We start from the raw sequence: 24964 nt of genomic DNA, 5'->3' as shown, positions 1-24964 counted from the left end.
GAAAAGTTTGGAAAGCTCTGCCCTATCCCATCTACAATGCAGGCTAGTTGTATGGCAACTTCTCTCTGAAGCTAACTGAATTAACGTAGTTTGCCTGTTCACCATATAAAGATCGTTATCTTAACTCCCTAGCCAAGCTACAATTTACAATCATGATTAAGGAAAGTAAGTAAAGTCAGGAAGATGCGAGTGGCTACCAAATGTGTGTGTCTGTTTTAGAGTTGGGGTTTTCTGTTTTGCTTTCTTTGTTATTAGATTGTTTAATGTGAAATGCTACTGAGATGGCAACGACTTTTGTCATGCATATTGGAGAATAAAATTAATTGACTGCACAATTAAAGGGCACTGGCTGAGCACACACTGAGGCATAAGCACTAGAGCCATAAAGCTGGGTCATCAAACCCATCAATTAAACCAGTAGTGCTATTTGTGAGCATAGCTGCTGGTGAGATTGCCTGGGGAGCAATCTCAAGGCAAGGACAAGGCCTCTTATGCTATCTATTAAATATATATGACAGGCATATAGGGTGTTATGCGGGCATGCCTGGAATCTTATATGGTTTTGCCTTAAATGTACATATGCCCTAAGTGAATAATCATTATTAAGCATAGTTCTTGGAATTCTCCACAGATGCAGAAAGGAACTGTTCAAAAATTCCTTGATGTCCATAGTGTCCAGTAAACCATTAAGTGTCTTTATAACATGTATCAGGAAGAAAAATAGGTTCAGCAGGGAGTATATGTTAATATGCTGGGCAAGCATACACAAGAAAAGTCATATAAAACAAAACTACCATAACTAAGCCAGTGTAGCCTGCTGATAGTGGACTATACCCTGAATTTGATAGTCTTTATTCAAATACTATTTTTGTTTTTTGTTTCAAAGGAACTAATTTTCATATACAAAACTTGCAGATTTTAAAAAAAATATTCTATATTTCTGCAGGCACCCAATGTAGCAGAATCACATACCTGGAAGAATCATAAGGCTGGAAAATATTGATCCCTGGTCTAACACAAAACCATTCATAAGGTAAACCTCTTCATTCAGAACTAATTCTCCATACAGATAGATTTATTGATTTATTAACTGATGGGGCTTTTGAAGCAATGCGTGTCAGTAAAATACTTCAAACACTCAAGCAACAAAAACAACAAACACACTAGAGGAAAGGCAATCTAGAATTTTAGGTCTGATATCTGTGGTAAGTGAACACTCATCTGATGTCTATTTCAAATATAGCACCATTCAGTCCTCCCACAATGGCTGAATGTGTGCATCCCTATGGTTAAAGAAGCTTAACTATACTTAAGACTGGTGTCTGAACTAACAGACCAGGACATCTAAAGAGCCAAGAAGCAAAAATCAAAAGCTACGGTATGAGGTGAGCTTACAAACCAGAGAATGTACTAACTATGGTTTGTTGTGATGTCTGAATTGACAAAGCAAAATTATCTGAACCACAGAAGCAAGAGTGCTGAAAGATGAAAGTAGATGGGAAAAGCAGCTCCACGCTATGATTTACCTTAGATTATGGTTTTGGTTCTAAACTATGGTTAAGAATCTGGTTGGTGTGATATTTGAAGTGAGTCTCCTTCCTAATATTTAAGTCTGCTCTACATTTCAAGTATTTCTTACTCTGGAGATGTCATGCCGAATTCTTTGAATACACATCAGGATTATTTAGGGTTGCTGTCCAGAAGGTGGGAGGGTTAGCTGGGATTAAGTAGCCATTGCTCATTTGAATATACAGGCATTCATTTAAAGCACTTGTATTTAAAACCAGCTCTTGGCTTCCACAAATATAGAACTGAGGGATGGGAGATGATACCATCTGGGAAACAAAAATACCAGCTGTGCCAATTTAGAAAAGGACAGGTGGCAAACATAGGATTATACAAGAGTAAGAGGTTTGTGGGTTACAGTCAGACTATAATCCTATCCCACTGACCCAGTTGTTGCAGAATCAAGGATATTTTGCACATTCAGCATCGTGCAGACTTACGTCCACACCTGAAAACACAGCAGTTTATACATATGGGCTGAATTTACGGCTATTTTCTAGCTCAGTTTCTGAATTTGACCTACTTATTAAGTAAGAAGGGCCAAGATCATTATCACAGAAAACCACAGTTTACAGTAATTGAGAAGAACAGAAAGTGATCAGTAAGTACAGAGCTGTAACAGAGTCATAAGTCTGGATACAGGCCCTGTTAAACTTGTTGCAACACTGCCAACCTATTCAGGCCAAAAAAGCATCAATGGAGGCCTTACATATGCCTTTTTCTGAAACCATAATTTCAAGAGCATTATTCTGACCAGGGACAGAAAATAGACTTTACAACAGAAATTAGACTCTAAAACACAGTAAGTGTTAACTCTGGGCCATTTCACATTCATGTGCCCATTACGCACATTTATGGCAGCCTTTGTAGTACTTGTAGCCAACCTCCACTTACTCATAGAAATATCCCATTCATTTATTTCAGAAACTCTAGGGGACATTCCTTGGACACACTGTCACTGACTTGAAAGCTGCCATCTTCTAAAAATGATATTTAAGAAGGAAAATTCCAGTGAAATAGCTCAATTAGAACTAATACCAAGGTTCGATTTTATTTGTTTGGGCATCAAGACAAATAATGGTTTTCCTGTTCCACTACGGGAAACTGAATTTTCTACATTCCATTGCCATTTAAATCCACTGCTTACTTTCTCCTATCTATACCTCCCAACAACACTTTGTGCATCTAATAAGGAGGCTCTAGTCCATCAAATCTTATGGCACAATCAACTTGTCATTGTTTTGTCAACTTGTTTTGTTTTGTCAAGATAGTCATTAACAGTAATTGTTGTTTTTTAACTGTCTTGTCCACAAACTCCCTCCAAAGCATGCTTAACATTCCAGATGAGTTAATCACAGAAACACAGAATTGTAGAGTTGGAAGAGTTCCCATGGGCCATCTAGTCCAACCCCCTGCAATGCAGGAACCTCAGCTAAAGCATCCATGACAGATGGCCATCCAACCTCTGCTTAAAAACCTCCAAGGAAGGAGAGCCCACAACCTCCCAAAGGAGTCCTTTCCACTATTGAATAGTTCTTACCATCAGAAAGTTCTTCCTGGTGTTTAGTCGGAATCTTCTTTCTCTTAACTTGGTTTGAGTCCTACTCTCTGGAGCAGGAGAAAACAAGCTTGCTCCATCCTCCATATGACAGTCCTTTAGATTTTTGAAGGTAACTATCATATCTCCTCTCAATCTCCTCTTTTCCAGGCTAAACATACCCAGCTTTTTCAACTGTTCCTCATAAGGCTTGGTTTCCAGAACCTTGATCATCTTAGGCCCTCCTCTGCACATGTTCCAAATTGTTGATATCCTTCTTAAATTTGGGCACCCAAAACTGGACACAGTATTCCAGTTGTGATCTGACCAAGGCAGAACAGAGCAGTACTATTACTTCCCTTGATCAGGACACTATACTTCTGTTGATGTAATCTAACAGAGCATTATCTTTTTTTCTTCTTATTTTTTGCTGCTCTATCATACTGTTGACTTATGCTAAGCTTGTGGTCTACTAAGTTCCCTATATCCTTTTCAAATGTACTACTGGCAAGACATGTGCCCCCCGTCTTATAATGTTGCAGCTGGCTATTCCTATCTAAGTGTAAAATCTTACATTTGTCCCTATCGAAATTGGTTTTCTTAGTTTTGACCAAGTTCTCCAATCTGTTACGGCCATACTGAATTCCAATTCTGCCTTCTGTGACATTAACTACCCCCCCCCCCCAGTTTGGTGATATCTGCAGATTTGATGGCCCTCAATTCCTTCAACCAAGTCTTTTATAAAAACTTTGAACAACAACAGACCTAGGACAGAACTCTGTGGCACCCCACTTGTCACTTTCCCCCAAGATGACGAGGAACCATTAGTAAGCACTCCTTGGGTTTGGTTAGTCTATTAGCTACAAATCCACCTAGTTACCTCATCTGGCCCACATTTAACCAGCTTATCTGCAAGAATATCATGAGGGCCTTTGTCAAAAGCCTTACTGAAATCAAGATACACTATGCCCACAGCACCCCCCTGATCTACCAAGCTTGTAAATCTATCAAAAAAAGAAATCTAATTTGTGTGGCATGATTCTCCACATGTGTTAGCACACAAATGAATAGGAAGCACTGATTCCTAACCAGGCAACTGGAATAACTAAGTTTATCTTGCAAATATAGTTACAAAAATATCTTCTGTCTTGACTGGTCATCTAACACTTGGATTAACAATGCATATTTTAAAACATCTGTCTAGTGCAGTGCTGGGCAGGCATCTGAAATACAGTTCCTACCCCCCACAAATGCCTCTATTGCATGTCTGCACACAATTTTCCAAGCTATTGACTGAGCATGAAAGCATGGAAAGAACCTTTGAAAGAAGAACGACCATTTTCTCCATACATGCAAACATCACAAGCATTGCTGGTGCCCTAGTGATGTAAAGTGCCAGGAACAGAAGACGAACTGAACTACCTTATACTACCTTATTTTCTGTCAGGTTATTAGCCCATCTGGCTTAGGGTTGTCAACAATGATTGGCAGCAGCTTTCCAGGATTTCAGACAGGAATCTTTCCTAGCTCTACCTGGAGAAGCCAGGAATGGAACCCAGGATCTTTTGTATTCAAAACCAGTGTCCTATCCCTGAGCGACAGCCCCTCCCCAGGAATCTCTCTGCACCACCACAATAGCTTACCACAAGATGAAGCTCATCAGTGTTTGAGAATCAATGTTCTGCTCTGAAGGAGGTATTGCAGTTTGCTCGTTCTGTAAGTATCAGGTGATATTTTAAGGCTTGAACTCTTGCCTGGCTTTAGCTTGAAGTCTAAGCCACTCTCTGATGGTCCACACCAGAATGCCCAATTTCCTAGCTCATCAGTGTATCAGCTAAGTTTACCTTAGAAGGAACGTCTCCATCCCCATCGTTCAGCCAGGACACTGAGATCCAGCTCCAAGGGCCTTCTGGTGGTTCCCTCACTGCGAGAAGTGAGGTTACCAGGGAACCAGGCAGAGGGTTTTCTCGGTAGTGGCGCCCACCCTGTACAGTGCCCTCCCATCAGATGTCAAGGAAATAAACAACTACCTGACTTTTAGAAGATATCTGAAGGCAGCCCTGTTTAGAGAAGCTTTTAATGTCTGATCTTTTATATTATTATTATTATTATTATTATTATTATTATTATTATTATTATTATTTGTGTTGGGAGCCGCCCAGAGTGGCTGGGGAAACCCAGCCAGATGGGTGGGGTATAAATAAAAATTTTTTGTTATTATTATACCTGGCTCCCTGTACAGTGCTTACCTTTCTTTGCCTCCCCCAGACTACCTATCTGTCAGTGACCAAGATTCTGCCTACCTGCCTTGCACACAGCTATGCTTCAGACAACTTGTCTTTAAACACATCAGTTTTGCTTCATCCTAATAACATGGGGTGTGTGGTTAGGAAACTGGGTAATTAAAAGCATGTTTATACAAAACATGTTTATACAAAGTCAGGGGTAGCTCTCCAGATGTTGTGAACTGCATCTCCCATCAGCCCCAGCCAGGATGCCCAATAGCTAAGGATGGTAGCAGCTGTAGTCCACAACATCTGGATGACACCATGTTGGCTAACTGTCCACTAAGAAATGTGCTTTGGACTGCAGCCATTGAGGCAGCAAAGTTCCATTTTACTTTAAATCATTTTATGAAAAGGTAGTCATTGTTACATGTAAGCTCAAATACATTCATTGCAGAAAAGTTCTCCATACTTGGTAGTGAGCCACATTTAATCATTTCATTTTCTAACTAAATTTAAAACAGACTCCCTAAGTAATAAAAAAAGACAGACTTGACTGTTTGGAATTTTAGCATGTGGCTGACATCCCAAATATGTAGGAATGGTCATGTTCACCACTGTTGGTCTAGTCTATTTGGCAGGAAAACTGCTGTTCCACGTTCCACATGCCACAGAGTATTCAGCGTTACCACCTCACATTTCTGTTCATCGCTTACGTATAAATATATTCCCTATAGGAAGAAATCCTCAAATGATTAGTTGTTTTCAATTCTCAGTCATAGACTCTGAAAGTACTGTAATCCCAGTTCCGCTTTATGAACTGCCTATCAAAAGATGTGAATAATATGTAGCTGCTTGCTGACTGAACCCCTATTTTTTTTCAGGCTTCTGTTTTCCAAACTCTGGGTCAATTAGGACCACTTCATACAACTATTTTTAATATACTGTAATAATTACCATATGGTGCCCATTCTGCTTATCCAAAGTTTGTGCTGTAAAGTGATCTGGTTAAAAAGTGCCTCCTCGTGATAAAATGACAAATATCACAACCCTGAGTTCCAGTAGCAACTCAGGTATGGACAGAGAGGAGGGGGCAGTGGTGCTTAAGCTTAGAAGGAACTAGGCTCAAGACTCACAACTGAGTCTAAACCCAACACCCAGGAATCCACTGACCTTGAGCTCTCAAGTCTGGACCCCCAGAGACTGCAGTCATCAAGTCTGAATCCATCAACAAGTGGCATCCTCACCCCCACATCTACTCTCTCTGCAGAGACAGCTTGCCAGGCCAGCCAGTGCACAACACTATGGAATGCTATAGTCCAGGCCAGAAAGCTGCCCCTTTAAAGTTCCCTTAAACTTTCTTCTCAATGAATAGGTGAGCTTGTGCTACCTCAGATGGCGGAATGTTTTTTTTTTGGGGGGGGGAGATACTTTTTTCCCAACCAAAATAAAAAAACTAACAAAAGATTTAAAAAAAAACCTAACATGTCTGAGGAAAGGGATCTAACCTAGCCCTCTGCTATGCTAGCTTTTTTATGAGCAGGTAATATTTTTATAAGGGACACAGGTGGTGCTGTGGGTTAAACCACAGAGCCTAGGGCTTGCCGATCAGAAGGTCGGCGGTTCGAATCCCCACGACGGGGTGAGCTCCCGTTGCTCGGTCCCTGCTCCTGCCAACCTAGCAGTTTGAAAGCACGTCAAAGTGCAAGTAGATAAATACTTCCCCAGCGGGAAGGTAAATGGTGTTTCCATGCGCTGCTCTGGTTCGCCAGAAGCGGCTTAGTCATACTGGCCACATGACCCAGAAGCTGTACGCCAACTCCCTCGGCCAATAAAGCGAGATGAGCGCCGCAACCCCAGAGTCAGCCATGACTGGACCTAATGGTCAGGGGTCCCTTTACCTTTACCTAATATTTTTATGGAGAATCACTGACTCAAGTGTCCACTTGCTGTCTGACAAGGAAGTTTCCAGACACAGGTATACTATGCCAGCAAGTATTACGTTTCCATCCAGCTAGTTGCTGAAGTTGCTTTCACTCAACAACCAGGTCCAATTCATTCCCAAGGTCTAGGGTGGGGATGAGAAGCGATCATGAGAACGGAAATTGGCAAGAGGGCATGTTGGGGAGTTGAGGTTGCCCATTAACTCCCAACTCCCTTTTTGAAGCAGCCCTGGCCAAGACCAGCTGATTACAAAGGGCTTATGCAAATTGACCTCTTGGATAATGAGATCAGTAAAAACTGTACAGAGAACAGAATGATTCAATATTGAAACTATATTTTGAGGGTTGGTTTAGAAAAGAGAAAGTAGCTGTGCTCTATGAATGTGGCCCACTTTGAACTGAATTTTCACAGAATGTGGATATTTGGAAACAGATGCCTATCAGTGCAACAAATAAACAAACAAATTTCATACCAAGCATGCAGACGGGAAATATGAAAGGCAGGCAGGCTCCACAAAAGCTGATGTCAGAAAGTCACGATCCTTTTTCGTGCCAGAAAATAACTTTTGACAAGACTATTATACCAGCCAGCATTAAGGATAAAGCAAAAGGAAGTCATTTGATAACCGCATAATAAAAGTGTCTCTATTAACACAGGGTCACAACCCTGATGTAGCCAATCTTTTGTGCGCTCTTCTGCCTGGAGGACTCAAATTTGCCAACAGCTGTTCCAAAAGCCGCACAAGGGTTAAAGGGGGCCAAAGACACTGCAATAAAAGAGAGTTAACCATTTTGATTTAATTTGCAACTTGCAGAAGCAGTGCTTTCGGCAATAACACAGTGTTCTGGATACCTCCTGTGTAGCTGCTAAAAGAAAACATGAAGAGACAATCTATGCCACAACGATCACGACATTCTGTTTTGATACGGATCAGGTTTCTCCTCTGCAAACAGAAGAGGGCATCCAATGGATTGCAGACATGTTTTAAGGACTTCACGCCTCTGCCTGCCTAGTATCAGAATTTTATTCTTACGATCCTAACAAGATGTGGCGACAGCTACTTCCTTAGACAGCTTTTTTAAAGGGTTAACCAGGGTGGGGAGCCCACACCCCATGGCCTAATTTCACGTGGGTTGCAATGACCGGGTGGCAGGGGAAACAGGGGGGAAGGAGCTGGTAGAAAGATATAGAAGGTGTCCACTTTTAGCTCAGAAAACCACCCCCACTGCCAGTATGCTGACCTGGCAGTTTGTCCCTAAAGGAGTGCATCCTTTAATAGAAGAAAGAAGTTGCCCACTCATGGGTTAGATAAGCAATACAATAAGTTGTATTGACTGATAGAATAAAATGAAATCAATAACTGTGTGTTCTTACACACCTGTACATACTCAGAAGTAACCCAACTGATTCCAGCAGGGCTGGCTCCCAGGAAAGCAAGTATGCTTAGAATTGTAGATTTACTTTTTCTAATAAGATCAGATCAGTTCAAATCCTAGAAGGCGATGGCCTAAAATATGAAGAGAACAGTACAACCTGAAAGCATTGTACTAGCCTGCCATACTAATGTTGTTGTTGTTTTTAAAGGAATGGTTTCCTAAGAAAAACTAGAGATTATTTATACACCATGTTTTCCATATGTGCATGTCAAGAGGAAAGCCCTTACTCAGAAAATCAGACCACTGTGAGGTTCATGTGGTGTTTTAACTATTAATCCCGACTCTCTTTCTAGCCAATAAAGGCATTTCTCTCCCCTCCACACACACATCTTGGGGAGGGATGGGTGGGTGTTTCTCACTTCCCAGCTCCTGACAATTTATTATTTTCTATATAAACTGTACAACCAAGTCCAAGCATTCCATGTAATAAAGAGATACAGCTTTCCTGGACCATCTTTTGGCTCCACCCTACAAAAGAACATTACAGCCTCCCACCAAGAGTACATAATTGTTCCCACTTAAACAGCAACATGTGCTTCAAGATCTTGATGATAAATAACTGAAAGAGGAAATAGCCTTTTTATCGTGTGTGGGAAAGCATCCAACCACCAAATAATGTTTAAAAAAATAATCTGGCGAAGTAAAAGAAGAAGAAAATGGTGGGATGCAGTTGAGGTCCTTGTTCTCACAGAAGGTAGTTTGATCTAGCAAAAGAGACTGCTAGCTACAGCCTACACCCACCCACACACCCCACACACCACCTTCCACTTTGTTCTGGAGGGTCCCCCAACTCTCTGGAGCTGATTTTAGGGGGAAGGTGGAAATAGGCAGAGATCTCATTCTCTCTCCTGTTAGCTTTCACTTCCACTCCAGCAGCAGCCATTCTGTGCATGCAACAGTGCCAGATTCCACCCAGATCATTTCATAAGAGAATTATTTTGGTTCCCATTTTCGGCAGTGTATACGTGCTGCAAAGCAGAGTGACTCGGCACCTCTGTATATATCTCATGTATTTGCTGGGACCTCGTTCAGCATCAAGCCCAGCTATGGCAGTATTAGCTGGACCTGGACCAGGACCAGCGACCTGTGTCAATCCATGTGATGCCAATAATAGCAGAATGGTGTTATTGAGGGCATGATTGACCTTGTCCCCAAGCATGTATCTGGCTATGGGTTACACTACTGCTGCTTAAGCTGTATCCAAGGGTGTCATTCCGCCTCTCCTTGAAAAAGGGGCCAGCTTATGGTAGAAGGGCATGGTTTTCTTCCTGAGTCTGAATCAGCTGCTGCTGACGTACAGGGTTCAAGAAGACATAGGGAGGGAACTGCAGGTGGTTTGAAACAGAATTCGATTTTAAAGATGTAAATTAGTCTTGTTAATCATTTCCCATATAAAAGTAATGTTTTTACTGCCCGTACTGGGATCTACTATATATAGGGAAGCAACCAGCCAGAGCTGGGCTATGGATAGATTAGAGTACTGAGCCAGCCCTGTTTAAGGAACTAGCAGCAAAAGCTCATTGTGGATTTTACGTTTTCCGTCCATTCCTTTCTCTATGCTGTGGCAGTCTTCAGAGAGGAAGTAACAGTTGTAACCAAGGTTTGCCAACTGACACATCACACCAAACATGCTTTTTATTCTGGTGTTCCAGCCAGTCACAAGCTACTGTTTGTCAACCTGGATATATTGCCAAGCTTAATAAACGAAAGTTTGACATGATACATTATTTTAGCCTGCATGAATGTGACCAGAAGATGTAGGGCAATTTGAGGCAAAACAGATAGCGGTGGGTGAGTGTGGGACTTTTTTCAAAATAGGAGCAATGACATCATCTGCTAGAGTGCCAGTGGCGGACCTTGGCAACCAAATGAGCTGATAATAAGGCTTTCAAGTTTTACAATTGTTTGTGGCAGATTAGTATGGAGGCAGTCAGAAAAGAAGGCAACCACACTATACAAGGGCAATCAGCAGCTCCTGATAAATTGGACATTATGCTACAGACTACTGCTTCTACTCTCTCTCTCTCTCTGTGTGTGTGATATAGATATAAAAAAGGTAAAGGACCCCTGACAGTTAAGTCCAGTCACGAACAACTCTGGGGTTGCGGCGCTCATCTCGCTTTACTGGCCGAGGGAGCTAATGTTTGTCCGCAGACAGTTTTTCCGGGTCATGTGGTCGCTTCTGGCAAAACCAGAGCAGCACACGGAAACGTCGTTTACCTTCCTGCTGGAGCGGTACCTATTTATCTACTTGCACTTTTGGCGTGCTTTCAAACTGCTAGGTTGGCAGGAGCAGGGACCGAGCAACGGAAGCTCACCCTGTTGCGGGGATTCGAACCACCGACCTTCCTATCATATAGCTATAAGCACACACAAATAACACAGCTCCCTGCATTTTTGCTCACCCTTGGTAGCAGCGTTGTGGGGGCTATTGGGACAGCATCTGCACTTCAAAAATTTCCATGACACCACTGAAAACAGGGTGGGGGGACAAATACTTCCCCTGCCATACTCATAGGGGCAAAACAACACTCATCATGAATAGGCAAGCTCTGTAGAATTAAAATCTCAAGCTTCACGTAACAAGTGCTTGCTGACAACTGCTTTATTTTTATTTATTTTTTTAATATTAATCTGATACTATTATTTCAAGCCTGCATAAACTAGGAAATATTACTTACCTTTATTGTGGGAGCTGAAGGTGGCCCATAGCCCCTGCTTTATATACAACATGAAAAGGGAGGGGGGTCCAGAAGCTGGGCTAAGCACCTTTCTGATTGCCCTCTCCCTCCTTACCAACACGGTTTAAGTTGCAGTCCTCAGTAAGGACCTGGGAGCCTTTCAGATGTAAATATTTTACAAGAGAATACCATATGGGAGACACAACTGTTTGTTTTTATTAGCAAAAAGAAAATCAATCTCTTCACTTTGTACAGGGGTTTTATGGACGCCTGGTCTACAGCTCTCTGCCAATATTTAAATTACCTTAGCTCGGATTAACCTCTAAAAACTGCTCTAACTAAAGATGGCCTCTAACTATCGAGCATAATTTAAAGATGGCATAAAAGGAAAGCAAGGCTGCATGACATTGGTGTTATCAAGCATACCTTATGTAATGTTTGAATGAAAACAAAGGCTAAGCTAAGGGAGGAACGTTTGAGTTGCCTAATAAACCATGATTGCATTTGAATATTTACATAAGAAATACTGTGTCTGGTAGAAGTTAATCATCAATATCTGTGTTAAAATCACAGAAGGGCAAATATAATCCCAATTGCTCCATGAACAGAACCAGTTCCCTGTATTACCCAGAATCCAATAATATTTAATACTTCTCTTGTAGGGTTCATCCTTAGTGTATTTTTCGTAAAGATGTGTTTGATTTGGTATTCTGCTTGCTTCATGGTTTTTCCTGCACTGTGATTTTTGCCAGTGCCTGCTTTTGTGATTCGCTGTCCCCTGCATGAAGCAGGGGAGAGCTGAGCTGGCAGAGTTAACAAGGGGCTGCAGGAAACAAGAGAAGCCTGGGCTGGCTTCATGGTTTTCCCCATAGTTTTTTGCATCTCTCTCTCTCTCTCTCACACACACACACAGAGAGAGAGAGAGAGAGAGAGAGAGAGAGAGAGAGAGAGAGAGAGAGAGAGAGAGAGAGAGATTCACAATATATTGCCAGGTCAAAAATTATGAAACCAATATCACAATATGGACTTCAAACCGATTTTGGACAATATATTGATATATCACCCAGCCCTAGTGAGGAGTGAGGGGATGCAGCAAACTCATCTACAACTAAAGGCAGGAATGCCAAGGAGGATCTGAACAAGAATATTTGATATCATCTTTTGCGCTTCCCCCTCTCCTTTCCCTCAGACACAGAAAACCTTTTAATGGAAGAATATTTTTACATAACACACACACACACACACACTTTTTCTCACCTGAAATGGTACTGTCCAATAAAAGGCTTTTTCTCTTGCTTCTACTGCAAAAACTCATATTGGGCTGGTTGCAGCACAAGTTGTATTCTTAGTGAGAGTTCACTGAAGCTCTTTCCCCATATGGAAAGTGTTACCATTGGAATAAAAAGGCATGTGAATTTTGCAAACAATATCTGTGAGCAGGAGCTGACAGAAATCTAGTATCTCACTATGGATGAGCAGATGTCCCCTTCTGTTATTGTTTTGTGGGTTGGATCTGGCTCATGTTCCACTCCACCTGCCTTCCTATTTTAACTTGGAGAATTTCTAAAATCAATTTTGGAATTGGTACATGCCCAGTTTGCTGCACTTTACAGTCCCCATGCAGTCATACTAAGACTCCCTTTTGGTTCAGTTTTTAATTAATGCACATATGTGCTTGTGTACTTTGATAATCAATAACGATGGGGAGTGATGTGGCTGAAGACTGAAGCAAACTGCAGATGCACAGCATACTTAGACAAGGTACAGAAATAAAACAAAAGAGAGAGAAGAACTGCAAATCGCTAATGTGTCAGCGCTACTCTGCAAACAAGATCAGATTATTCAGCACCCCAAAATATACGGAGAAATTCAAATGGGGGGAATTTACTAAGCATCCCTATACCCTACCCAAATAATCTTCCTGCTACATTGATGTGGATTTTTCATGTCAATGCCCACAAATCATTCCAACATTCACAAGGATTAAAAACATGAAGAAAGAACAAGCTCTAACTATGAAGTGCTTTCCCCCTACCGCCAGCCCCACAAGCTCGGGGGGCAGCGGGAAGGCTGCACGCAGCCCTTGCGCTGCTCCCCGACCTGGTCTTTGAGGCTGGCGGTGGGGGAAAGCAGCGCTTCCCCCCACCGCCAGCCCCACAAGCTCGGGGGCAGCGGGAAGGCTGCGTGCAGCGCTTCCCCCCACCAGCAGCGCTCCCCCCTGCCAGCCCCACAGAGCAGGTCAAAAGGAACCTGAACCTGAAGGGGCGCTGAGCAGAGAAGAGGAGAATTTTTTTTTCTTGTTCTCCCCCTCTAAAACAAGGTGCGTCCTATGGTCGGGTGTGTCCTATAGAGCGAAAAATACGGTATATTGACTTCATTCAGTGGAATCCAAGGATGCCCTATTATATGATGCATGGCAAAGTGGCTTCAGGCACCAGATTATAGAGTGACCAGCATTTCCCTACCCCAAATGTTATTTTAAAACTGAGGTTTATGCCCCAAGAAGGGTGGGCCTACTACTAACTTTTTAGAACAACCTCTCCCAACTTGGTGCCTCCCAGAGTTTTGCACTACAATTCCTATCTGCTCCAACCAGCATTGCCAATACTCATGAATGAAGGGAGTTGCAGCCCAAGCCATATTAAAAGCATCAAGTTGATGAAACCTATCTTGGCAGAATGTCTAAGGGAGGGGTAGGCAAACTAAGGCCCAGGGGCCGGATCCGGCCCAATCGCCTTCTAAATCCGGCCTGCAGACGGTCTGGGAATCTGCGTGTTTTTACATGAGTAGAATGTGTCCTTTTATTTAAAATGCATCTCTGGTTTATTTGTGGGGCCTGCCTGGTGTTTTTACATGAGTAGAATGTGTGCTTTTATTTAAAATGCATCTCTGGGTTATTTGTGGGGCCTGCCTGGTGTTTTTACATGAGTAGAATGTGTGCTTTTATTTAAAATGCATCTCTGGGTTATTTGTGGGGCATAGGAATTTGTTCATCTCACACACACACAAAAAAAACTACAGTCCGGCCCACCACATGGTCTGAGGGATGATGGCTGAAAAAGGTTGCTGACCCCTGGTCTAAGGCCAATATTCAGTGGAAGTTACTTTCATAGACGAGGCTTAGGATTGGGGTACAAAACGCTCTTTGGCATGAGCTATCCGACTGAGAGTGTTTAATATACATGGGAATTTTTCAGTGGAACAGAAGCCAACAAAGGCAATTATAACTTCCACTCAGAGACAAGTAAACACACAAGTTTCAAGAAATGGCTTCAGGCCCTGAAGAACTAAGTTCCTTCTATGCTAGCCTCTTTATGCCAAGAAAAAGACTACAAATCTGTTTGTGGAGATGGTGGAGACAATACTAGAAGCTTCTCTCTTCTGGTAATAAAAGTATAACACTATAAATTAAATCCTGATTAAATCCCTGAGGCCTAGAACAGCTACAGTAACTCAAAGGCACTCAATGGACACTAGATTGACTAAAACTCACATATTCACATCCAAGTCTAACACTATTCATTGGACCACATTTTGTCTTTCACAACTTCAGGTCATACCAAGTTTCTCTCCATTATATTGTAAACATAATTATCCAGATAAAAGTTTATCTGGACACAGGCGGGAAAGAGTTTATGTCCAACTATTCAACACAGTCTTGAGTTTTCACTGTGTTCTTAGTGTCAGGTTTGTCATCAGCTCCTAGCTGCAAAGGGCAGGGGGAGACCTAAACCCTAACAGGGGACTCTCTCCATCCCTGGGGCACTTTGAAGTCCAAATGGTGGCTGACCTTGTTTTGGATTCTCAGGCCTCACCCGAGGGTGCCAACTGGAAAGATGTTCAGGTTTTGTAGTCTTCCCTGTTTGGAATACCTCTCTGGAAGTTGCTTCCCCCAGTTGTTTGTCTTGGTTTCTGGTATGGGAGACCTCCACCAGTTGTGGCAGTCTGGGCTCGGCAGGGCTTCTGCTGCAGCTTCTTCTGCTCTCCCGCCTTTGGGGCTTGCTGCTCTCTTCCCTGGCTGCTGAGGAAGCACAGGTGAGTCAAAGCTTCTCCCTCCCTCTTTCAGCTTACTTTCACATTGTCCTCCTCTCATTCTGCTTTTTGCTTTCTTTCTTTTAGAGGCAAATCCTGATGGGCTGATTAATGGGCCAAACCACTGCAAACCTTAGTAGTAGTAGTAGTAGTAATAATAATGGAAGAAGACACCTGATTAATTAAGAGGAACCATTATTTCTCAAATTTAGAGCCAGCTACAACTTATATTTCTTTCCCCTCATATTGTTCAATTGATTAGATGAGTCTTTAAGACAGTTACATGTAGGCTTTCAATTCTTTGCTCTAGGATGTTTCCCCCCCACAATCTTAGCTACTAAGCCTTCACAGAACAGTATGTGTGTGTGACACGCACATAAACACGCATGCACACACACATTCTAAGTGCTAGCAGCAACATTTGAGGAAACTGGTATTAGATGTTTTTCAAGCCCTGCTGCAGTTTCCCCATAATATTACATATTTTTATATTTTATTCTGTTTTGGTTGAGCCTGTCAATAATGGTAGGTAGAAGTTTGGGAACGTTGATTCAGGTTTATGAGGGAATATATCCCATCTATCATAGCCAGAAATAGTCTCATAACCCAGTTGTGGATGATTTTATTAGTTGCATGGATGATGCTTTCATTTTATAGGCAATAAATAATTATAATGTTTATATAGAATATATAAAATATTTTGCATTATATTAATTACTCTTATGATTCATTGTGGCGGCCCTAATATTTTCTTCAGGCACATTATTTATGTTATGCATTATGTAGGTGTGTATGTTTGTATTACATTTCTAGATCTCTTCTCAGCTATGCTTCCAAAACAGTTTAAAATTTATTTAGTTGTTAATAGAAGTATATGAGATGAGGCCTTCTTCTACTGTGTCGGAACAGCGATCCATCTAGTCCAGATTTGTATTCTATGACTACCCATGGTTCTCTCTCACTATCATGCTGAATTGCACTTGTAAGCGACCTTTTTCGGAGTGCTGATGTTTAAAAGCAGGTGTAATATGTTCCCTCCTGCCCACACTAGTCTTTCTGGGCCAGCAGTAGTTTCCTGGCAGTCTTCAGAGCCATATCATACAGAGTGCATTGCAATAATCTAATACAAAAGTCACCAAGACAAATACTGCAGTGGCAAAGTCCCTCCAACTAAAGAGAAGAAACAGAATAGCTATTCACCTCTCATGGAAGAGGTCACAAAGCCAAGCAAGGTATTTGACATCTCAGCTCCTCCTGACTCCATGCAGATACAACTAATTAGATTGCCATCTAGTGGTTAAACTATATAATGGCACTATCCACTATCCTGAACAAGAGATTTTCCTACCATCAATACCTGTTTTATCTTTAATCAGCTTCAATTTATTGGCCCCCATCCAACTCATCCAACTGATATGGAGTAAGTCACCTCAGTTGTATGTGACAGAAAGGAGGGAAGCAAGTGTGTAACAACCACACATTGATTGCACTGAATGCCATGCCTTCCAAATACCTCTCTTGGTGGCTTCACATAAATGTTGAAAAGGATAGGAGTCAGCATAGAACTGTGTAGCACCCTATGGGAAAATACAGCAGCAGGCTACCACACCACCTTCTGGAATCTTCTCAAAAAGTAGGAATTCCTCCAACTCCAACTCTGTCAGACAGAGAGGATCAATGGTTACAAAGGCCATAGCAGATTCAACAGTGTTCCCAAAAAGTATTTCTGAATGGCTCATAATTATCTTCAATCAAAAGGACCCACAGATGACTCACATGATAGCCATTCTTTAAGAAGGCATTAAGCAACAACCTAATGGCTCTGGCCCCTTTTGGCATAGCAGAATAAATGAACAAATGCAAGGATCAAGAGCCACAATATCCTATTCTTCCCTTCCATTTCACTCACCTACAAATGGTATATTTTTAAAGCGGCAGACTATAAAGATATCACACAGAAGGTTTGAAGCTCAAAGCAGACTTTGAAGTAAATTCACCTTCACCACCCTTGAAAAGGGCTGTGAGACTGCAGTAAGACTAGCTTTTCAAAGAACTCAACAGGGGGAAGCTCTTCCCTTAATGTTTAGGCAGATGCCTAAATGGTGAACTAAGCTCTTTTGAAGATCTCATCTACACAGGGAATGTTAAACCTCAAAAATAAAAATAAATTTCCTATTGGTTTGATATGCTGAGGCTTCTGATGGCATAAAGCCTAAGGCATGGTAAGCCCCCTTCCTTCTCCCTTAATTTGTCTGCAATGGAAATAAAACACTTGAGACTCATTAGTCTGGTGGGCATGGATAGAAGCTCTCATTTTTCCCAGTGTTGTGGAAAAACTGAAATTCATACATTGGTTGCTACATCTGTTATTAACTCAGCAAAGTCAATACCAGTAACCTTGTTAACTAGAAACGTCTTTGGGCTCATATACCCAAATATCCCTGGTGTAATAGAATCCCACCAATGTCATTTGGTTGTGAAAATACTGATGTCATTTATTACCACTGGTATACCAATAGGTAAACCAGATGGCTAGTAAAACCTGAAACCTTTTCCCCAGCTCGTAGCCTAGAACAGATTGCTGGTTTGGGTAGAGACGACGGAGCTACAGATGTTAATCTTGCACTTGTCTTAAACAGTATCTATGTTCTTTAAAAGCCAATTTCTGGCATAAACTTCTTCCATTCACAAAATGTCTCCTGGAATGCTTCTTGGAATGCACGGATTTCCTTTGATAGGTCATCCTTATTCTTAGACAGTCCCATGAATTAATACCACCTCCCTACAGAGTTAGTTAACTTAAAGCAAGTTGCAAGGGTGACTGGTGGTGTGAAACTATCACTATTGTTACCAATGGGAATTATCAGTTGCTGAGTCCAGTTCTGTATAGGGGTCTCAATCCAGCAAAAGTTAGGGTGTATGCAAACTTACTTAAAAACTGTAGTTGCCACAATCTTTTCTACTTATGTTATGAATCCTATTCATAGAATACTGTGCATAGTTCTGGTTGGTGTTCTTCTTCACACAGTGCATACACTATGCACTTGAATGACACCAATTTGTAGTCATGGCCACCCATGTTCAGAGTAAAGCTAGCCTGGGGGATTTGTCTATTTTTCAACAATTCAATAAGTGTGCTTCCAGAGTACCTAAATTCTAGCTCAGTTGGTAGAGCACAAGACTCTCAATCTCAGAGTTGTGAATCTGAGCCCCATGTTGGGCAAATGATTCCTGCATTGCAGGCGATTGGACTAGATGATCCTTGTGGTCCCTTCCAACTCTACAATTCTCTGATTCTATTTCCTATGCAGCTCTGTATGCAACCAATGGGACAATTTGGTAACAGTAAAGTCTTTTTGCTTTCAGTAGGACTTGGTCATTATTTCTTTATTTAATTTCTATCCTGCCCTTCATCTGAGGATCACAGGTTAGTTTGCAGTATAAGAACACAAAACTATTATAACAAATAAAAACAATAACCCCCACCATCTTTGGAGCCAATTTAAACTGACATGTGTTGCACACTGATCCTTAGAACTAAGCTCTACTTATTCCAATTGGGGCTTGCTCACAAGTCTGTACAAGGGGGGAGGGGGAATTCACAAACCTTGTTGCAATAGTGAATCGCTCCCTAGCACTGAATGAGTTGAACCCCATTGTTATCAAACTGAATATATTATATTACTTTTTTTTGCAGAAAGTCATGGTTCAAACAAGTGTCTCCACTTGGACTAAGTAAACCTATTTGCCTCTCACTATATGTGCACCACTCTTTCTGAAAAGAGGGTGGAAGACCACACACCTCTCTGGCAAAGAATCTCAACACTGCCTGAAGGTTTAAGCCAAGTGGATTTGTTCCACCATAGACCTGACCCCTTCAATGTTTACAGGACTGCAAAGCATCATCCTAAAAAAACAAAAACAAAAAGAACCATGGTTCTCAGTAATATGATTAAGTACCATTTTCTGAAGCTTTCTTTTCTTTTCTTTTGTCTTCCTATGAAAATAGAATCCATCCCAGGGCCTGCATAACTTTTGTTCAAGTACATTGCACGATCTGATATCACTGCAAATGCTGGTACCTGCTATTAATTTAAACTAATAGGAAGCAATCCACATCATTCTGATCTGATTTGGCAGTCCCACCAGAAAAGCAATGCTAGGCAATTTCCATTTCAAGTAGGTTTTTCCACTCAAACCCCAGTAGTCAGAGTTCAGCAGACAGCAGGCAAAAGTTAAAACGAAAGATGACGGAGAAAGGATTTCTTGGGACTATTTGAAAATTGAGAGGTTACTAATGTTCAGCAAGCATGCTCCGGGCAGCACCCAGCTTTCTGACCTGGTGACCTGAACTATGTTTGTGCTTATAGTAAAAGCATTCAAGCAGAGAGTTGGGGAATGAAAGTCTCTATGTAGGAGAGCTTCCCACATGCTATTTCCACCTCCACCCCCACCCCGTTTTGCCTCATTTATTAGTGAGTATTACAGAAACAAAGAAAGTTGAACTAAGAACTTTCAAGCTGTTGTTTCTCCTTGTAAGCTGAATCCTTACATCTACTAAAAAGTGTTACAGTGATGGAGATGGTTTGCCTTTCTGGACAAAAAATATGTATGCCAGATCTCCTGTTCTTCCCTACTTTCCATTCTATGGCTTGATATTACCCACCAATATTGCCTGTATGCCTCCACCCCCAATTTCATTCCACAGTTTAATAGAGATTTACAGTGTAAAAAGAGCCTTGAGAGAGCAAATTGAAGATCCACCATTCTTCTTCCCACAGTGGCCAGCCAGCTACCCACCAGGCAAGAAAACCTTTCCTCACTGTTGCTCCTCAGCAACTGGCATGAAGATGTACAGTGCCTTGGAAAATGGAGGTTCGTATACCAAAGTGTACTCCTTCCTGAGTCCTCTGGTGGAAGTATGGGCCAGCTTCAGAACTCTACTTTTGCTTTCCCCATGGTTCACTTGTGTGCTTTAAATTTACAAAGCAGTTCATTATGAAGTCCATAATCAGCATCTCTTAACGAATCTAGGACTATTCAGATGCTTATGTAGTATGCACACGCATAGAGCCGGGACTGAACTGGCACCTGATGGCCTATACACATCAGACATAATATGTCTGTACATAACCTATGCATATGTAAACTGTGCACCCATAGACTCCGCCTAGGTATAAGGGACCCATGGGGGGGGACCCAGACGTTATGCAGCACATATATCCCGGGGAGAAAGTAGGGCCAGTAGGAATAATCCCAATCCCTACTCTGCATACATTCATTTTTCATAGTCTGCACAGTCCTGATGGGTTCATAAGAAGGCACTCTTGCTTAAGAAAGTAAGAAGAGCCTTGCTGACTCAGAGGTGTACCAAGTCCAACATTCTTTGTAAGAATCCTAGCAATACACCTGTCTCCTTATTTTTAACAGAATGCCTTGCTGAGTGAGGTCCAGTGGGCTCTGTCACTATACTTCTATGGGTGTTTAGACCTTGCTTCGTGGAAAGGGCTTTGGTTAACTGTGCAATTTTTCTGGTTTAGGTTTGATTTGGGGTTTGTTTGTTTGTTTTTGCTGTTTTTATTTGTTAAGCAGATCAGATACTATTAATTGTGGGGTACAGAGATTATGTCTGTTTTAGTACTGTTTGTTAGCAGTCATGAGTCTCCTTGGAGAAACAGGAAGGACAGACCACTCTAAAATAACAAACAAACAAACAAATTGTATTTGATTTCAAAATTAATTTGTATCCTGTATGTTCTCCAGGAACCTCATGGTGGTGTACATAATACTTATTTTACCCCATTTTATCTTCACAACCGCCCTTTGACAGATTGTGATCATGATCACCCAGTGAGCTTCATGGCTGAATGAGGATTTGAACATGAGCATTTCCACTTGTAATCTTGGCACTACACAACCACTGGCTCTTGATCTCCACTGCCCGCCCCCTTTCAAATCAAAGCTGGTGCTCAAATAGTATGTTGCAATCAGTTGCTTGTTTTCACGACTAGGGTTTCTCATGAGCCAAGAACTTAACAAAACACCACAGTAGCAAACAACTTCCAAAACTGCAACAGTTCCAACATTTATTTCCCTGACGATGACAGAAGTTGCTTGCTACTGTGGCAATATTTGCATTCTTTGGACTGTTTTCTTCCATAAGTTTTGTTCCACTGGAAGTTGTCAAGCAGAATAAATGGAGGATAACATCTCATAACTGATTCTGTCGCTAGCATTACACAATATTTTTTAGCAGAGTAAAGATAAAGTAGGCCGGGCTCATGGCAAATAGCATTCTACTTTGAAATTTGCTGCTTTGGGGCATAATCCAGAGAAAGTTACATACTGCCTTATAACCTGCTGATTGTGCCACTAAACCCATCAATTTCTATGGTTCATCTGCATGCCTGGCTTTCTTGGGAATCTACCCTGCAGCACTAATGGACAACAGTGTAGAGATTCCATGTATGATACTTGTATCATATTTGTCTCTGTGTTAAATGAGGAAACATTTAGTCAAAATCAGCTCTCTTTACAAACCCTTTGAATTCAGTGGGAAAGAGTGGCAGACCAATCCTATGAATGTGTGTGTAGGCTGATTAATATTCTACAGTCTTTTAAATGTGTGGGAGGGGGTTATTTTTTTGTCGTTTCTGTTTATTTATGCTTTTATCTTGTGAACCGTTCTGAGATCTGTTGATGAAGGGCAGAATATAAATCAATCAATCAAATACATAAATAAATAAATAAATAAGTCACAATGAGTTCAAAGTAAGTGTACACAGGAGTGTAACTGAGAATCTGCTCCACTCTCCTACTGAAATCATAGATAAATGACATTTACAAGTGCTTAATTTTGTCTAAACTGTAACCAGTGTTTTTGACCATTTAATTGACAATGATATCCCCCATGTCTAATGGAGTTACTCTACTGTGATTTAGCAACTATAAAAATGTATTCATTCCCATTGCCTAATAGCAATTCATTTTCAGAATGGGATTAAAGGGGCTCTTGTTGAAAACATGATGTGCCTTTTGTTTTCTCAGGAAATTCCTCATGAAATATGTTTTGAAAGAGTCATTAACTGTAATATATACGGTATTACTGAACAAGGGGTCATGTGTGATCAAAAAGGGGGGGAAATGTAGCAGATATTACCGTTGACAATATCAGCTTCATTGGTTTCTGTTTTTGTTATTAGCAGAGCATTTGGCTATGTGTAGTTTATTTTGTCAGGGATGAGGAATCTGAGGGCTTAAATGCTGTTGGACACCAGTTCCCATCTCCTCCAGCCAGCATGGTCATAGTCAGGGATGAGGGGAGTGGAAGTGTGATGATAAGAGCCACAGGTGCCCCATTCTGATGTAAGTCATATGTGGCAAACACAAACACTGGAACATCTATGCATGCTACCAACATTGAGAAGTAGTGGTTGAAATGGTCTGTTCTAGAAATCTATTTTTCTAATAGGTTTTTAGAAGCTCTGAAGTTAGTGGCTGAGCATCAAAGCACATGGCTTTGATCAGGCCTGCATAAACTGTGCTCAACCAAGCTGAAAACAGCTCACAAGCCATTTAGCACTGCCTGCCAGGTGCTTGCAGTGCCTTTGGTGCCTCCTCCTATACATAGCTGGTGAGACATATTTGGCTTGGTGGGTCACAACTTAATATAGGTGTTCTGAGCATGCCCCAGATCAACCCAAACACATTCATGTCATGTCTCAGACTCAAAAACCTGACCCCAGTTAAATCAAACATTCGGAACTGCAAGCTACTGCTGCTGTCTTTGTCAATTTTTGCCCCTGAACACCAGCTGCCACCTCAGTGTATCTCAAACTCTCCAAGTGTCCCTATTTTCCAGGGACATCCCTGATTTAGATAAGCTCTCCCAGTTTCTGATTTGATCCCAGAATGTCCCACTTTTCCTTAGGATGTCCCTATTTTCACTGGAGAAATGTTGGACAGTATGGAGTTATCTGACCCCCGAGCAGTCTGAAGGCAATGCTGTATAAGGAAGTTTTTTTAAAAAAATGTTTAATGTTTTATTATGCTTTTATATATGTTGGAAGCTGCCCAGAGTGACTGGGGAAACCCAGTAAGATGTGTGGGGTATAAATAGTAAAATTATCATTATGGAATGGGACGTCCCTGTTTTCATCTAAGAAATGTTGGAGGAAATGGTATCTGCTTCTTCCTTTGCTACTGATTGATGCCATTTTTATTTTTATGTAGCAAAAGAGGCTTATGTACAAGCTTTAGTCTCCCACTTAAGTCTCACTGGGGCTTGTAAGTGCTTCGTTATGACCGGATTAGGATCAATACTTCCCCAGCTGCTGAAAACCCAAAGCTCAATCAAAATACTGCCATGCATGCACACAAGTCTACTCAAATGTAAAGACAAACATGCTACCCTGAAGCTCGCCAACATCTTTGTTGCCCCCTCTGAGAGGGTAACCACAAAGAACGGCCCAAAGCTTTTTCCAGGAAGAGTGGAGCTTGAATTCTGGGCTCCTGGTTCCAGGCAATCTCTAGTGGTGATGCAACTTAAAGAGACTTTGTGATGACTAACTCAGAGTGACTCATATGCAGATTGTCTTTGTGGCTCAGCTTTCAAGTACTGTAATGGGCCACAGCCAAGATACTGGCTGGAAAATAAACCAGTGCTCTGCTGCTTATTGATAGGGATTCTGCCGTATTTCCTCGCCCTTCTCTCTACCCTTTGTGCTGAAACCAGCGCTGTATTTACTTCTTCATTTGTAAGCTGTGTTTCCCAAAACGTGATCACTGTTTGTTTCACCCTCTCACCCATTAGGGTAGCCCATGAGTACCCTCCACATATTGTTGGGCTATAACTCTATCAATACTTGATCATTGGCCATGCTGGCTGAAACGAATGCAAGATGAAGCCCAACAAAAGCTAGAGGGCACCACAATGGCTACCCCTATAGGCATAATTACTTTGCCCACCCACACCCTCATAATTATGCCCCACTGACATACTGGATCTTCCTAGCTGTAGCCACCACTGAAAACGGGGATGGAAACAAAGCAAATATACTACAAACACACACACACACACACACACTTGATCTAAGCCAAAAGACCTGTATATGCCTGTAGCAGAAAACAGCTGCATGTTTAATGGCAACAGTGGACAGCAAAAGCAAAACAGACACTTGGGAATAGCAGGTACGACAAAGGTACAAGGACAATAGGTGGTACCAGCATCAGTGAATGGGCTGTTGAATTATTATTCTGTAGACAAAAATATACAATGGGGAGAATGCAATGAGAGAGTACTGCCAAATGGCACCGCTAAAGAAGGCAAAGAATGAACATGGTATCGTTCAAAAACTCGCTTATAGCAAAGGAGAGCAAAACTACCACAACATCACAATGCATACAGAAAGGTGCTCATGCTGGTGGTTTTGACTTGGTGAAGCAGGGCTCTGTCCTCTTAAAATAAAGACAAATTCCTAAGGAGATTTCTGTGAACCACCCTGAGACCCCCGGATATAAGGTGGTATATAAATTCAATAAATA

At 41.6% G+C, this 24964-nt stretch overlaps 1 protein-coding gene across 15 annotated transcripts in view; it reads right to left on the bottom strand.

The window, feature by feature from the left end:
* KALRN (kalirin RhoGEF kinase) overlaps nucleotides 1–24964 on the bottom strand; it is a 483631-nt gene that overhangs the window by 389456 nt on the left and 69211 nt on the right. For 9 of the 15 annotated variants that reach the window (XR_014171512.1, XM_081924435.1, XM_081924445.1 and 6 more), the window contains exon 2: nucleotides 15180–15410. The exons of 4 other annotated variants lie outside the window; for them this stretch is intronic. Coding sequence is in view for 10 of the 11 variants with exons in the window: in XM_081924435.1 (XP_081780561.1) it covers nucleotides 15180–15410 (231 nt within the window). In the remaining variant the exon portion in view is untranslated. The remainder of the gene's footprint in view (nucleotides 1–15179; nucleotides 15411–24964) is intronic. 2 more of the 15 variants (XM_081924441.1, XM_081924444.1) reach the window with 1 other exon arrangement.

Source organism: Podarcis melisellensis (assembly GCF_964234715.1).
Source record: "Podarcis melisellensis genome assembly, chromosome: 1".
NCBI classification, from domain to species: domain Eukaryota; kingdom Metazoa; phylum Chordata; class Lepidosauria; order Squamata; family Lacertidae; genus Podarcis; species Podarcis melisellensis.
The sequence above is the reverse complement of the archived record's forward strand: the minus strand, read 5'-3'. Positions and strand labels throughout refer to the sequence as shown.